The sequence below is a fragment of the Halyomorpha halys genome, unplaced genomic scaffold (assembly GCF_000696795.3).
Source record: "Halyomorpha halys isolate HHAL.00 unplaced genomic scaffold, Hhal_1.1 Scaffold598.1, whole genome shotgun sequence".
Lineage (NCBI taxonomy): Eukaryota > Metazoa > Arthropoda > Insecta > Hemiptera > Pentatomidae > Halyomorpha > Halyomorpha halys.
In genome coordinates, this window is record NW_027105473.1 from 132,950 (window position 1) to 147,609 (window position 14,660).

A 14,660-nucleotide genomic window follows, 5' to 3' on the forward strand; every position below is an offset into this window, starting at 1 on the left:
TGCCTTAGAGCTCTTAATATGACTGCATCTTCCTCAATATCAGGAGCGCTTCTCCTGAAGTTTCCACACTTTACCAAAAGTGACTTTAAACTTCGTAAACTGAAGTCATAGTGATTTGAATGGAAGAGAATATTGTCTGCCATTTCATAGAGCCTGGTTATTTTCTTGGATAAAACCTGTAAAATACATATATTTTATTTACCCAGGAAATAAGTTACTTGAGTAGCTTGTTTATGATCCCATTTAACCTAAATCATTTCATTTAACCAGGACTATCTCAACCAGTTTGATTTTTGAATTACAATAAAATTCTAGAAGCTTTAGTAGAGAAGTAACTTTAGGGCAGTTAAAGTGTTGTGAATATATATTCGTTACTTTGCAATCAAAATTTGTTTCTGTTTCTGTTCTTTGTGGTTTCTATCTTTGCCCACGTTAACATACGACAATTGGTGTCAGAAGCAGGATTTGGGTAAGAAAATAAGAAGAAACTATTTTTAATTTTTTTTATTGTAGACAGGAACTGAAGTATAGAGTAACTTGGAAGAAGTAGAGATTAAAAGGACAGTTATCAGATGGTCAGGTAGCGAAAATGGAAGATTTTTTGTCAATATTTAGGGAGATGAAATCCACGACGGTAGTAATGAAAGCTGGCCAGGAAAAATTGTAAAAAAGTCTGACATCAAGTTTGAGAACTTTAAAAAGGACTTAGGAAGCACTGGAAGCAGGTCGGAAATGTGGAAACCAGCTAGAAGGTCTGGCCTCTGATGTCGAAAAGCAGGTAAGGGCCACAGAGAGACAATATGAAAGTGAGGACAGTGTGACCATTATATTAGGAGACTTAAAGGTGAAGTTTACTTTCTGGAATAGGAGGTTAAACCAGTTAAGACCGGAGGACGTATCGTGGATATGCAATTGATACTAAGGAGGGATGCTCTCAGCATGGAAGAAGGTGCCTCAGGAGCCCCAGCTAGGTTCAAGCCTTCAATATATGGGGGATGATCATCATGAGCAAATAATCTGTGGCAGTTTAAGGCAGCATTCTCAACTGGCATCTAGAATGGCCAGGAAGGAAAGACTTCCCTGATCATTTTATTTTAAGGGGAGACTGAATATTATATGTATTATTACAGTACTATTACAGAGCGTGTGTTTCAACTTCTATGAGAAATATCAGGACTTCAACTGTTTTTACAACCACTCCGAAAAGGGATTGGGTGACCCTCATCTGAGATAGGTGTACTGAGAACGGTTCAGGACGAGAAGGCAGAATCCTGGGGAACCATTGCAGCAACTCAAGGTGAACATTTCTCGACTGGTGGAGTTGGCTTATGTTACGGTTCCAGAAGATGTCCAGGAAAACATGGCTGTCTATGTTTTTACTGACAGAGTGTGTGATCTGGACCTACAGCTGAGCCTGAAGTAACAGATACTGCAAACCCTCAGTGAAAACATAGCAAATGATCTAGAGTTTGAAGTAGTCCAGAAGAGCATACAAAAAGGCATTGGAGTACAATATATTTAAAAAAAAAAGATAACAGCTGGAGAGAAAGAGGAAAATACAATAGATATGTTGAAGATAAAAAGGGAAGAGGGTTAATAGAAGTGACATTCATTTGCGGATACATTTAAAAGAATAAATAAATAATAATAATAATCTTTATTTATTCTGGGATTGATCCCTTCAGAATAATGTACAGACGTCAAAATTAGGCTTCAGAGCCATAGAGTGAAATACAAAATAAAAATGAAATTATAAAATGTCATAAAATATAATAAAATAATGAATTTAAAAAGATAAAAATTAACAACAATAATTAACAGAATATATAAAATAAGAATAGAATAAATAAAGTAAAATCATATGTCATATCATAAAACATAAGATGACAAACACTCATCATCAAAATCAAACATAATTAAACTAAAACTAATAAATGGAAAGGTACAATTTCTGCAAATGTACATATTTACAAAAATAAACAAAAATCTGAGACATTAAGTACAGAAATATATAAATCTTATTTGAAACTTTTAATTGTTATTCTTCCAGAATTTGGTGGACAGAAGGTAGTCGAAGATACAGGATTTGAAGGTTGGAAGGGTATTAGAACTACGAATGAAAGAGGGAATAGAATTCCATAGGGAAGAGGAAAGATCTACCAAAGGCTGCGGTTCGATGGGCACTTATATATAAGTGAGGATTTAAATTGAAGGATAACAGAGATGTACGATGGACGACGAGATTGGATAATTTGGTAGAGGAAGGAAGCAAGAAAATATTTACGACGGGAGGAGGGGTAAAGCCACTTCAATTCTTCATAAAATCGGGTGGCAGAGACGTCCCTGGGAACCCCAAAGATGAATCGTACAAAGCAATTATAGCAATATATCAATCAATTAACCGTTTTAATTTTGTTTTGAGATCCTCAGAGATACACCCGTAAACCACACAGCAATAATCAAAGTAGGGGAATATTAAGGAAGTAACCAGGAGCCTACGGGTTTCAAAAGGGAGTAGGTGGCGAAGATAATTTAAACGTTTTAGGGTGGAGAAGGTACGACGGAAATATCGGAGACATGTTTTTCCAGGAGAGAGTTTGGTCTATAGTGACACCAAGGTTTTTAACGTATGGATGGAATTGTATTGGATTGTTGTTTAGGAATAAATACGGTTGGAACATGAGGAATATTTTTCAGTTGGTGATTGAATGAAACGACACCATTCTTCGAGGGCTGTGATATGGGATTGGAGATTTTGGGATACGATTAATGGTTTATTATTAACAGCGAGCACACATGTGTCATCAGCGTACGTGGTGAGGATAGTGTTAGGATTGGTTGGAATGTCAGCTGTATAGACGGTGTAGAGGATGGGACCAAGGATACTACCTTGAGGAATACCAGCGGACTGAGAATAGAGGGATGAATAGGAACCATTGTGGTTTACTTGGAAAAATCTATCAATGAGAAAGGAACGAATGATGAGAAAGTATGTAGGAGGTAGGAATTTACGGAATTTGTAAAGCAGTCCCGGGTGCCAGACTCGATCAAAAGCCTGTTCTACATCAAAAAAGACTCCCGCACAGTACATTCCGCACTCCTAAGAAGACGAGACTACGTTCACTACATGATTACATTGCTGGATAGTAAATTGGGATGTTTGAAATCCAAACTGGTGATCAGGGATTATATGATTGGAATCTAGGATGGGATATAGGCATTTCAAAATGAGCTTTTCAAGGATTTTGCCCATGATCGGTAATAGAGAGATAGGGCAATAGGATGATGGGTATTCTGGAGGCTTTTGGGATTTGGGAATCATTTTAACTATAGATAATTTCCAGGGGTCAGGAAAATATGTGGAACGGAGTACGGCATTATATATGTAAGTGAGGAATAGGATGGCTTTCCGAGGAAGAAGTTTTAGAATGTGAGATGTTATTAGGTCCTATCCAGGAGCTTTGCGGGTAGATAGAGCAGATTTAAATATTTTAAAACCTTTATTTTAACTTCCCATCACAATTGAAATTACAATACATTTAAGAAAAAATAGAAGTTAAAAATAAATATTAAAAAAATTATTCACAAAGGAAATCATAAGAAAAACTCAAAACCATAGTGCTACAATTGATGTTGAAAACGAACACCTATAGAAGGAGAAGGAAGAAAACTTGGTTTTTGAGTCGTTCCTTGCTTATGCGTGGGCGGGGAATGATGTTTCCTGCATTTAGGTTAGGTTAGGTTGCAGGAGCTCCTAAATATATTTTTTCTAGCTCAAGGTTAGACATCTTGGAAAAGAAGACATCGAAGAGTCACCCAAGAAGAATAAGGGACTCTTTGTTTAGATCACCAAACTACACACTTCGGTGGATGAGAAGTAAGTTGAAAACTTTTAGAGGGCCAAGGCTTCATTTAAAGACAGTATTAGTTTGTGAAATAGAAACCATCAGTCGTCACCACCAGAAGAGCATAAATTGGTTAGTGTTGTATAACATAGAATTTTAAGTATATTTGTAAAAGTAGATGTTAATTAAACAAAGTGTCTGTTCTGGTTACCTAGAAACCAGCCCTGAGATTAAGAGTCTATAATATTATATAAAATAAAATAAAAATTCTCATATCTATTTAATATTTAATCTTTTCATTTAACCTTTTCTATTTAAACTTAAACTATTTTAGATCTGAGAATTAGTAAAAACTATCAATTTTACTTTTATTTACTTTTAATAAATTTTGAACACTATCTTTAACATTCTGGAAAATTAAATTGCGATTCCTAATAACATACATGGCTAAGAGAGACCATTAAGCCTACTGGAGATACCTAGCCCTGACAGGGCATAGAAGTGATGACACTATCTATAAACATAATTAATCAATTAATCCATGTTGAACCTTAAATAATATCTATTTCTAAATTTAATGGATAATAAATTTTACCTTAGCATTATAAAATCCTTCTGATAAAAGAATAGCATAGCAAATATCTTCTATATTAGGTAATAAACAACCAACTGGACGAAAAAGTAGTTTTATTGATTCAGGAAGTTTTTTGTTTTTAGAAGAATAGAATATGTTCGATGTTATAATTATTTGTGTTGAGGGCTCAAAATTAATATCAAATCCATCCATCTAAAAAAAAATATGAATTTAAAATTTGTACTTCAGAATTTTGGTTAGTAGCTCTTATCATTTTTCTATTGTGATTATTTCTTATAGCATTTGAATTTTTTTTTTCCTCTGTATGGTTTTTGGATGGTATCAAATCTGAATGTATGTCTGAAATGGTTGATCATCCTGAGATAGAGTGATCAGCCTTGATATGGTTGATCACTCCATTTTTATTGAGCTTTCTTGTTTAGGTATCCTTGGTCCCCTTTTAACCTGGTTTTGGTCTTATTTAATGGGTAGGTTTCAGACTGTTAAGTTATCATTTGCCATCTCTTAGGTTTACCCTGTTCTTACAGAACAAGTACAAGAAATAATACCACAGTACAAGCTGAGTGCAATCCATTAAAGATTAAGGAGTACTGTTTGATTATAATTTAAATTTTAAAAATCATATTTCAGCCATAATTAGAAAACCTAATGAGATCCTTGATTTTATTAACAGAACAACACTTAATTTCAAATCTAACTACCACTTTATCTGTCCAATTTTAGAATATTGATCTGTAGTTTGAAATTCATATCAGAAAACTAATCTTGACACATTGGATAGTGTAAAAATGCGTTTTCCATGTTTTCTTTGATTTCAGGAAACAGGTGTCTTTGGTAAAATATCATAAGACTCTTTACTTGAAATTACTGGTCTTGAAAAACTTTCACCCAGAAGACTAAATTGTGATATAATTTTTGTTTATAAACTTTTACATATATTGTCCATTGTCCTGATCTCAAATATTTTGACATTTATGTATCCTCTCATCAAACCAGGCAACATTTGACTTTTGCTAAAACTTATCACAAACGAAATTACATCATAAAATATGGAGAAGTTGGTCAGGGTTGCAGTCAAAAAAAGAACAAAATAGTTGAAAGCTATTTTGTACTTTTTAGAAGCTGTTTTGGTTAGTTAGGGTTTTATATAATAGAGGTACAACTATTGGTGTGAATCAGCACCTTCACTGTTCACACTGTTCCGAGGTTCCAATATAGGATTTACCGCAGCTCTCTTCATATACTATATTGGATTGCAGCTCTTTGTCTTTGGTGTTTTTATAAAGTAGCTGTTTGATTGTGTATTCATAAGTGTTTCTGTTATTGTTCAGAATTTTTGATACTCTTTCAGAAAATTTTGGTGTGTAGGGAATTGTTTAGCATCTTTCACTGTTGGTTTCTTGGGGTTTTTGTTGGGGCAGTGGTTGGCAAAAAAGTTTTGCCTGGGTTTATTAACTAACAAGGTTTGTTAATTAACTGAAGATCCACTACTTCTTATTGAGATTCTTACTTTACAGCTTTTGGGACATTGACTTCTATAATGCATGTAACTTCCAGAGTGAATGGATTTATGTCACTATTTTATTTCTATCTCCCCTTTCGAGCTTCTAATCAAAAGAATATGTGAAAATGGTATTTTATTTTCTATTTCTTATTTTATGATGAAATTTAATCTAGAAGAATAGTTTTTTTGCTAATCTTCAAAAGACACGAATAGGCCCGTACCTATCCGTGTATGGGATTTATACCCACTAAAACCACCGCCCTACACCTGTTCATTCATCTCCACAGGAACCCCGCTAGGCATTACTTCATGGAGGGAAATGGCTGAGTGCCATCTCGCATTCTTCGCATGGTTTTCATGTTTCCATGCTAGTTACATCTTCTAGCCCTCTACTTCTCTCTCAACCTCTTGAAGTAAATCTCTTCACTGCGTTCCAATGCTGGTCTGAGAGTAGCATGTAGCTCACCATGTTTTCTGGTATGGCTGCATCCTCCATACACTCTCTGCAATTCACTTCTCTCCTGACCAAACAGAATACAAGCAAAAAACACATGCTCCACTGTTTCCTCGACAGTCTGACATCCTGGACATCCTGCGGTGTTGTCCAGTTTGAAGCGGTACTGGTAGACTCCAAAGCATCCATATCCGATCAACAATTGGGTTATGTAAAAATCCACCTCACTATGCTGGCAGCCATACCACATGCCCGCATCAGGTATTAACCTGAGAGTCCACCTCCTGGAATCTCAGCCTCCCAACGCTGCTGCCACTGGTCAATGGTTATTTTTTGCTCTCTTCTCTGGAAACGTGTAAGCATCGTCCATAGTGCCTGCTTCTTTCTTCAACAAGGAGTTCCACAGGTGGCATTCAGGCTACCATGCACACCGCTTCGTAGGAAACAATTCAAAAACCACTAACTGTTCTTAAACAAACTTTGCTGAAAAACTGAAACCATCTGTCTCCTGTATGATTTGGTAACCATCACTTCTTTCCAAATCAGGGCTGTATATAACATAATGCAGGGGACAACAGTAGCAAGAAGCCTTCGACTACTTTCTCTGGGACCTCCAATGTTTGGCATAAGGCGTGACAAAAAGGATGCTACCTTAGCAGATTTGGTGCTGATATACTCCGCATGAACATTAAAGCGGAGACGTGCATCGATCATGACTCGTAGGGTATTTTAAGCTAGTCTGGGAACGAATTTCGTGCCTACCCACCGTAACAGTGGTGGACTCAGTTGTTTCCTGCTAGTTACTAGGAGAACCTTGGTCTTGTGATCTGCAAGTTGTAGGCCTACCGAAGACAGCCAACCTCGGACCGTAACAACAGCCTGGTTAGCGATGAGGCTAACTTCTTCCAAGTACTTCGCCGCCACCACAACTGCAATGTCATCCATGATTCCTACAACTGTGGCTCTCTCCAGCATTGTCAATTTGAATATTGCGTCGTAGATGACATTCCACAGAAGAGGCCCTACCACCGAGGCCTGTAGGACACAACCAGTCACCTCGTATCTCCTTTGGCCAATGTCTAAAAGATAAAACAGAACTCTATCTTTGAAGTAGTCTGTGAGAACTCTTATAAGATATGCTGGCACTGCCATAGTCCATAGTGCATCTTGCAGTGTTAAAAGCATTCTTAACATCTAAAGTGATGATTGCTGAATAACATTTGGCACACCTCCTTCACCTTGTTCTTAATGGCAGTACGGGCCATCTCCACTACCAATTCAACAGCATCTATCGTGGATCACTCTTTACGAAATCCGTATTGAGTCCGCGAGAGGCCATTAACACCCTCTGTGAATTCTTGTAGCCTGAGGAAAAGGATTTTCTTAAATGCCTTACCCATAGTATCCAATAAGCAAATTGGACAAAAGGTTGACTGGTCTTCCAGTCTTCCCTTACTCTTTAGAATAAGTACGAGGTGCTTTCTCTTCAAAGATGAATTGAGCCTTTACAAATGCAAGAATTGAAGAGATCGATGAAAAGATCTGGCTGTTTCCTGAGAGCCACCTTCAGAGTTACATTAGGAATTCCGACCAATCCTGGTGCCTTGCCATGTTGTAGATCCAAGGCGATGTCCTCTATCTCTTCCTGCATGATTTGTGGAAAATCTGTTGTATATGTATTGTTTATACATTCAATAGTATTCGCCTGTTCAGTGAATAGTGTTCTTACAATATTTGATTTCGTGGGGAGCTGCATCATGCCTTTACATAGTTTCTTAAGTCCTATTTTGTAAGGTCTACCCTATGGGTCTGTTTCCACCTCATCACAGAGTTCTCTCCAGCACCGTAATATGCATTCTTTAATGACTTGTCGGAGGTACCTTCTCTAGCTCTCTTGAACTCTTCTTGAAGCACAGAAAACTCCGTCTCGCAGACATCTCGCTCTCTGGTTACGTCTTCTTGCTTAGTTGCAACATCGGCAAAGATCATCAATGGTATCCGTCCACCAGTACACTGAGGAATGATGTTTGCCAGGCTTTAAACAGGTCATAGCTGCATCACAAACCCCAGATATAAAAGAGGTCAGTATACGTGCTTTTTCCTCGGCTGACCCTTTCAATTCACACTCATCCTCTAGCATTTAAGTGAATGAAGCATCATCAAAAGTTTTTGTGTTCCAGCCATAAGTCCTCCATCGACAACTCTTCTTTCTTGTAGGAGTATGCAGCGTGATCAATATAGCCTGGTGATCACTGTTTGTATAAAATCTACAAACCTTCTAAGTAGCGATCTGATGCATGCGTCCACTGACAAACGTCAAATCGATGATAGATGATCTTCCTGCTCTTGTGAATGTCGGTATTATTCCGGTGTTCATAAGGATCATATCACTTAGTTGTACGAAAGCTTCCAGGAGAACTTCACCACGTCAATTTCTTATTCTACTTCCCCATTTAGTTGCCCATGCATTGAAATCTATGATAGCTATGATAGCTGGATTATGACAACTAGCCTCTAAGACAATGTGATCCAACAAATTCGCAAAGTCTTCGATTGTGATACTGGGATTGGTATAACAACTAAAGATGTATATGTTGTTGATCTTCACCCATTCAAAGCCGGGGTACGATGCAGTATTTACTTCCTGAATAGCTTGGATGGGCTGAATTACAGGCCCAAATAACAGCTTTACCACTGACATCAGATACCCATGAGTTACCATCCAGATTTTTATATTGTTCGCAGAGAATAGCGACATCAATTTGCATTTCCTGTACCGTTTGGTAAAGGAGATCCTGAGCAGCTTCACAATGGTTCAAATTCAACTGGAGTATCCTCATCTACGATGTTGTTGGATTTGCGTCTTTGTTTATAATGTTGAACGGAAAGCTGGACTCTTACTACTTCCGCTGGGGTGGTCAGCATCTCCATTTCCCGCAGATAATGTGCATTGAGGTTTCTGGTTACAATCACTAGCTTTGTGACATGCTTTACCACAGTTTCGACATAGGGAGGCCCTATCCTTTCTAACACAATTCCAAGCTATCTGTCCATATTCCCAGCAACAGAAACACTTCGGAACTCTCTCTCTTGGAGTCTCTCACGTATAACAACCAGTCCTAATCGGACCTTTCCTTGAGCCACAATCTTCCTAGCCTGGTGAATCTGGAAGTGATATGACTCCCATTTGCGTACCTCCATTTACGGATTGATTTTACTGCTGTGATGGGCACTGACTCTTCACCCAGGAGAGGTTTTAAAGCCTCTGCAACCTCCTCTTTGGTGGTGAGATCATCCTAATCTCGCAGCTCGAAAAAGGACTCCTCCGTCCAAGTCTGCAATTCTGCCCCTTCGCCAAGCACACCATTCATTGAGCTTTTTAGTGCAGCAAGAGATTACTCTTTCTTCCTGTCCATTTGGAATAAAAGGTCGCCTTTATTAATTTTCCTCACCTTTGTGATTGAAGAGGCCATTTCCACCATCGCCGGATCTTCTCCCACCTTTCGCAGGATATTTGGGTAGGACTGGCACTCCAGTATTTTTACATTGAGTGCATCAGGCCTTGGGAGTTTAGGGTGAGGTTTCTTCCTGGATCTTTTTCGCACGTCTTGCCATTGCTCCTGCTGTGGTTCTCCACGTTGAAGTGCAGATCTCTGAGGGCGATCTATGTTATAGTGCATTGGGTTGTGCGATTTTCTTCATTTTCCTCCTTTTATCGCCCACCAAAGAAGGTGTGGTTACTGTCTCTTCTGATTTAACATCATTCTTCCTAGGTGGACTGACTTCCTTAGTTTGGGTGTATAACCATCTGTAGTTTCGAAAGGAAGGGCAGCTGTTTCCAACTTTTCAAAGTATAGTTGGTTTTCGCAGGAGTAACTCCTTATCTTACCGTGCACGTTGTTCTTGGTGCGAATGAAGGAGAGAAGCTGTTTAATCTTGCTCCCAAGATTTTGCATCACCTCTGTAGTGGTTAGTCTTGTGGTATTAGATGCTACAATGGCCAAGTCTCCCACCATTGTAGCACTGTGGTCATATGATGACGACACTGGGGAACCCGCTTTCGCATTCCCTATCGACGCCGGTACTGGGGTTCCGTGCCCCTGCACTGTAGCACAATTAACATTATCTTCCATCATTTGTGACTTCAGAATACTTTCACATTTTACACCTCCTGCCAGGTTTTGAAACAGCCGCCTCGCCTGAATTTGAATCTAGGTTTGATCCACCCCAGGTATTTTATTTCCCTTGTTCCCACCATATCTGGTGAGAATCGCCGTATCCACCACCTGGGGAGGCGCCTGATGGGAGACTAACTACTCCACACGGGTGTGTGTGTGGGGGGGGGGATTTTTAGTATACCTGAATCTGACAAATCTTTAAAATAAATATCTGCCAAAATTGGGGTAATGAGACATCCAAACATTGGGATATGGAATTTTTTATTGAATTGGAAATATTATCTATCCTACAAAGTACCAGTAATTGAATGAATTGTATCTTTGGGAGGGGGGGGGGGGGGGGTATATTAGTATGTGTTTTGAATTTATCAACTTATTTTCAATAATGGTTTTTATTGTTGGGATCCATATGTTAGTAAATAACGATGTTACGTTTAAGTAAACCAGTTTAAATAAACTTGCTGAAATTGAATAATGGTGATATTTTTTGGAAATTTAAAGGATTCTTTAACATTGTATTTATCAGTGGAAAGGTGATATAATATATGTGTTAAATATTTTGGTAGGATATATGCTGGAGAATTCAGAAATAAAATTATGGGTCTGACTAGGTTTTCTTCTTTACAGTTTTTTATATCCGACAGTTTGGTTGACTTTATCTGTTTTTGTTATTATTATCTTGGGTTGTGTTTTTAAAAAAATCCTTTGATGTTTTGTAAATTTTTTGAGTGTTAGATTGTATCTTAGGGTTACTAATTTTACTGTATCTTTTGTTTTTGTTATTGTATTGTATTTGTAGTTAGTAATTATATTAACACATTTACCTCTCATTTAATCCCATTACATGTACATTGTTTTGTACAAGAAATTCAATATTATTTATAAGAGAACCTACAGGTATCTTGTTCGATTCATAATTTATACAATGCTTGAGGCCTATAGACAAAATTGTTGAGAATTCTACACTTCTAAGATTTACAAACCATTTCTCATTTTCTATACTTAATGAATTTTCTTTGTTTATTTTCTTCAATAAATTTTCTTATATATAGTTGAATTGCTGTCCATATATGTAATCATTCTTATTAAGAAATTTTTCACCAATATACTGTGGGACAAATTTCAGATTTGTATTTTTCTATCCCACTACTTAAATTAATTACTTTGTTTATAGCACTCTTATTCTCCTTATGTTAAAAATACTTTCATTGAACCTATCTATGGATTTCTTCAATTCACTACTAAATTGTTTCTCAATATTGCAGGTGGAGCTCATACTCTTGAAAGTTTTATCAATATGTGGCAGAAGTGTACATTCTGATCGGCATCTTAGTAGCAAAGTTTTATTGTTTTTTGTAGTGCTAATTTTCTATGAGAATTTTGATAGGGTGCTAATTACCCTTAATTGGAGAAAAATCTGGTGATTGAGCATGTTCATGAACAAATCACCTCCTTGCACACCATTGTTCAAGAACCAGTACTTCATTATGAAGAACTGCACCCCAGACCCATTCATGGGTTGTAGCAGTAAAGATTTTCATTTTAATTTTGGTATAGTTTCATTAATGAACTTGTGGTTTTTTCCAATACTGACTTTTTTAATGTGAATATAACTTTTTTTTTGTCTGTTACAAGTTAATGCTATCACATAAAAAAGCACAGCTACTTTATACAAACTTAACACAAAACTAAAGACAAAGCCAAATTAGAGCTGCAATCCAATACAATGTATGAAACTCCCTGTGAAGAGAACTGTGGTAAATCTTATTTTGAAACCTCTGAACAGAATGTAAAATGAAGGGTGTATCAACACAAATACAGTTGTACTTTTATAACGAAAACACCTAACAAACTAGACCAATCTGCCCTCATCAAGCATTTCAGAGAAACAGGATATAGATTAAAATTTGATAGACCTAAAATCATACACCAGGAAAAAAAAAACAATTTAAAATGAAATCTAAAATAAATTATCACTATATAAGCATATAAAACAATTGAGCTATTAACAAAAAATCAGATGTAAAAAATTTAAATTTACATTACTACAATTTCATAAACTCAAAAAACATAGTTACCAATGCTAAAAATAAATAGATAAGGTAAGAAACAGAAATAAAAAAACTGGCTGCCTGCTAGAAAGAACAGTTAGAGCATGAGAAAACAAAGAAAAAAAAAACTCAAACTTACCTCTCTTCATTTCACTGTTAACTACAAACCTTATACTAATTAGTCCTAGTGGTTATTACAGTTATGCAGAACACTTAGTTATAAAACAATTGCAAGTAATGTATCTATTGATTAATCGTTATTTCCATTTTGTATATTTTTGTGTTAAATAGTAACAAAAATTATTTTATCAAAAAGTTGTTTGTTTTTTCTCCACTGTATGGCATAATAGTAAGTTGCAAAACACTGCCTAAATATAATTGTTTATTATTGACTGATCCTCAAGTACTTAAAAAAAATACACACATACACAGACATATATATATATATATATATATATATATATTAAGACATACATGAAGAGACTGAGCCTTTGAGAGTGATGCACACCTTATTGCATTTAACTCAATAGTAACCATAGAAATTACTGAAACGTCAATTTCAATTAAATCTTCAAAGCAGCCCCATAAACCTTCATTACAAAGTGTAGCAAATATATTATTAATATTTTGTTTATTAATCAATCTGCTACAGCTAGTGAAAATACATAATGTACCAAATATTTTGGACAAATCTCTGACAGTTGCAGTTTTTCCTGAACCTGCAGGACCTGAAAGTAAACATACAAGTTAATAAAACATAAATAATCCAATACTTAAATCAACTTAAAAAAGTTTTTTAAAAAATCTATTCAACAAAATTTTATGTACAAAACTTAAACATACCTTTACATAAAACATGACATTAGGCATCTTATTGATTTATTCAATTTTTATTTTGTGCTGAGTACCACTACATTAGTTTAGAGGCACCATTTTATAATTAATTCCAATTATTCTTAGACTTTGATGTCTTTTGAACTCTAAGTAACTTAAAAATTAATTATTTTTTTTGTTGATCCCATTGTTTTATCTAACCTCACTGTGAAGTTAACATTCCACTTACATGTATTTGATTATGAGGTGTTGGTGGTAATAGGTAAATTTTATTGTGTGTTTTTCTTCAAGCAAGTAGCTTATGTAAATTTTATCTGATCGGTTTCAAACCTTGCTATTATCACATTTTATTTTATTTTTCTTGATATGATATTCCATGACTTTCCCATGTTTCTAATTGGTTGCCTGTCCAGAACCAGTTTTCATTCCATATTTTTTTTTTTTTTTTTTTTTTTTTAAGAATTTAACATAGATTTTAGGAACAAAAAGTCAGAGTGTTGGAAAGTGGATGCAAGCTTTTTTAGTAGAAGTATCCTTGAGAACATAACTTTCAATGTCCACATCTCCAGGGATCAACATGAAATTCATAATTTTGAGTTCCAAAATTGATTGTATTGGTATAACTATTTTAGATATTACATAAATTTTTGCATATTTAATCATTTCAAATAACGATAAGAACCCAAAGAGAAACACTAAATGTTGTTATGGTAGCCAATTCTAATTGGCTATATAAAATCAGTGCAAGATTTTGCTGATTAGATCATTAACATATTTGGTGATGATTATTAGATGATTTCTTAGCTGATTATTACAAAACAACCCATACCTTGTTCAGTTTTTGACCTATCCTATGAATTCGAAGAATGAATTTTCATAACTGGAAATGGACTCTTAAGAACAATTTAACACTTGATAATCATAATTTTTTTTTCAACATAGGAGCAAGAATGAAGTCAAACTTTGATGTTAAATGTCAAGGGTGCAGCAGGTGAGAAAGGGCAATGTCTACTTAATGATGTCATGACTTCGGTTATCATGTTAAAAATGATGGTTGTAAGATAAAGGAGGGACATCCTCGTTTAAGAATTTCCTGGAGGCTAGAAAAAAATAATTTAAGTCCTTCGTAATGATCATGAAAAGTTTATTTAGCTCCAGAAACTAAATAACCTTCTAGCACAACTATTGGTCTTGTAACA

General features: G+C 35.8%; 1 protein-coding gene across 1 annotated transcript in view; it reads right to left on the bottom strand.

The window, feature by feature from the left end:
- LOC106684648 (dynein axonemal heavy chain 10) overlaps positions 1-14,660 on the bottom strand; it is a 114,757-nt gene that overhangs the window by 93,723 nt on the left and 6,374 nt on the right. The window contains exons 2-4 of the mRNA XM_067051521.1: positions 13,102-13,355; positions 4,441-4,632; positions 4-176 (exon numbers count right to left, since the gene is read on the bottom strand). Of these exons, the coding sequence (XP_066907622.1) occupies positions 4-176; positions 4,441-4,632; positions 13,102-13,355 (619 nt within the window). The remainder of the gene's footprint in view (positions 1-3; positions 177-4,440; positions 4,633-13,101; positions 13,356-14,660) is intronic.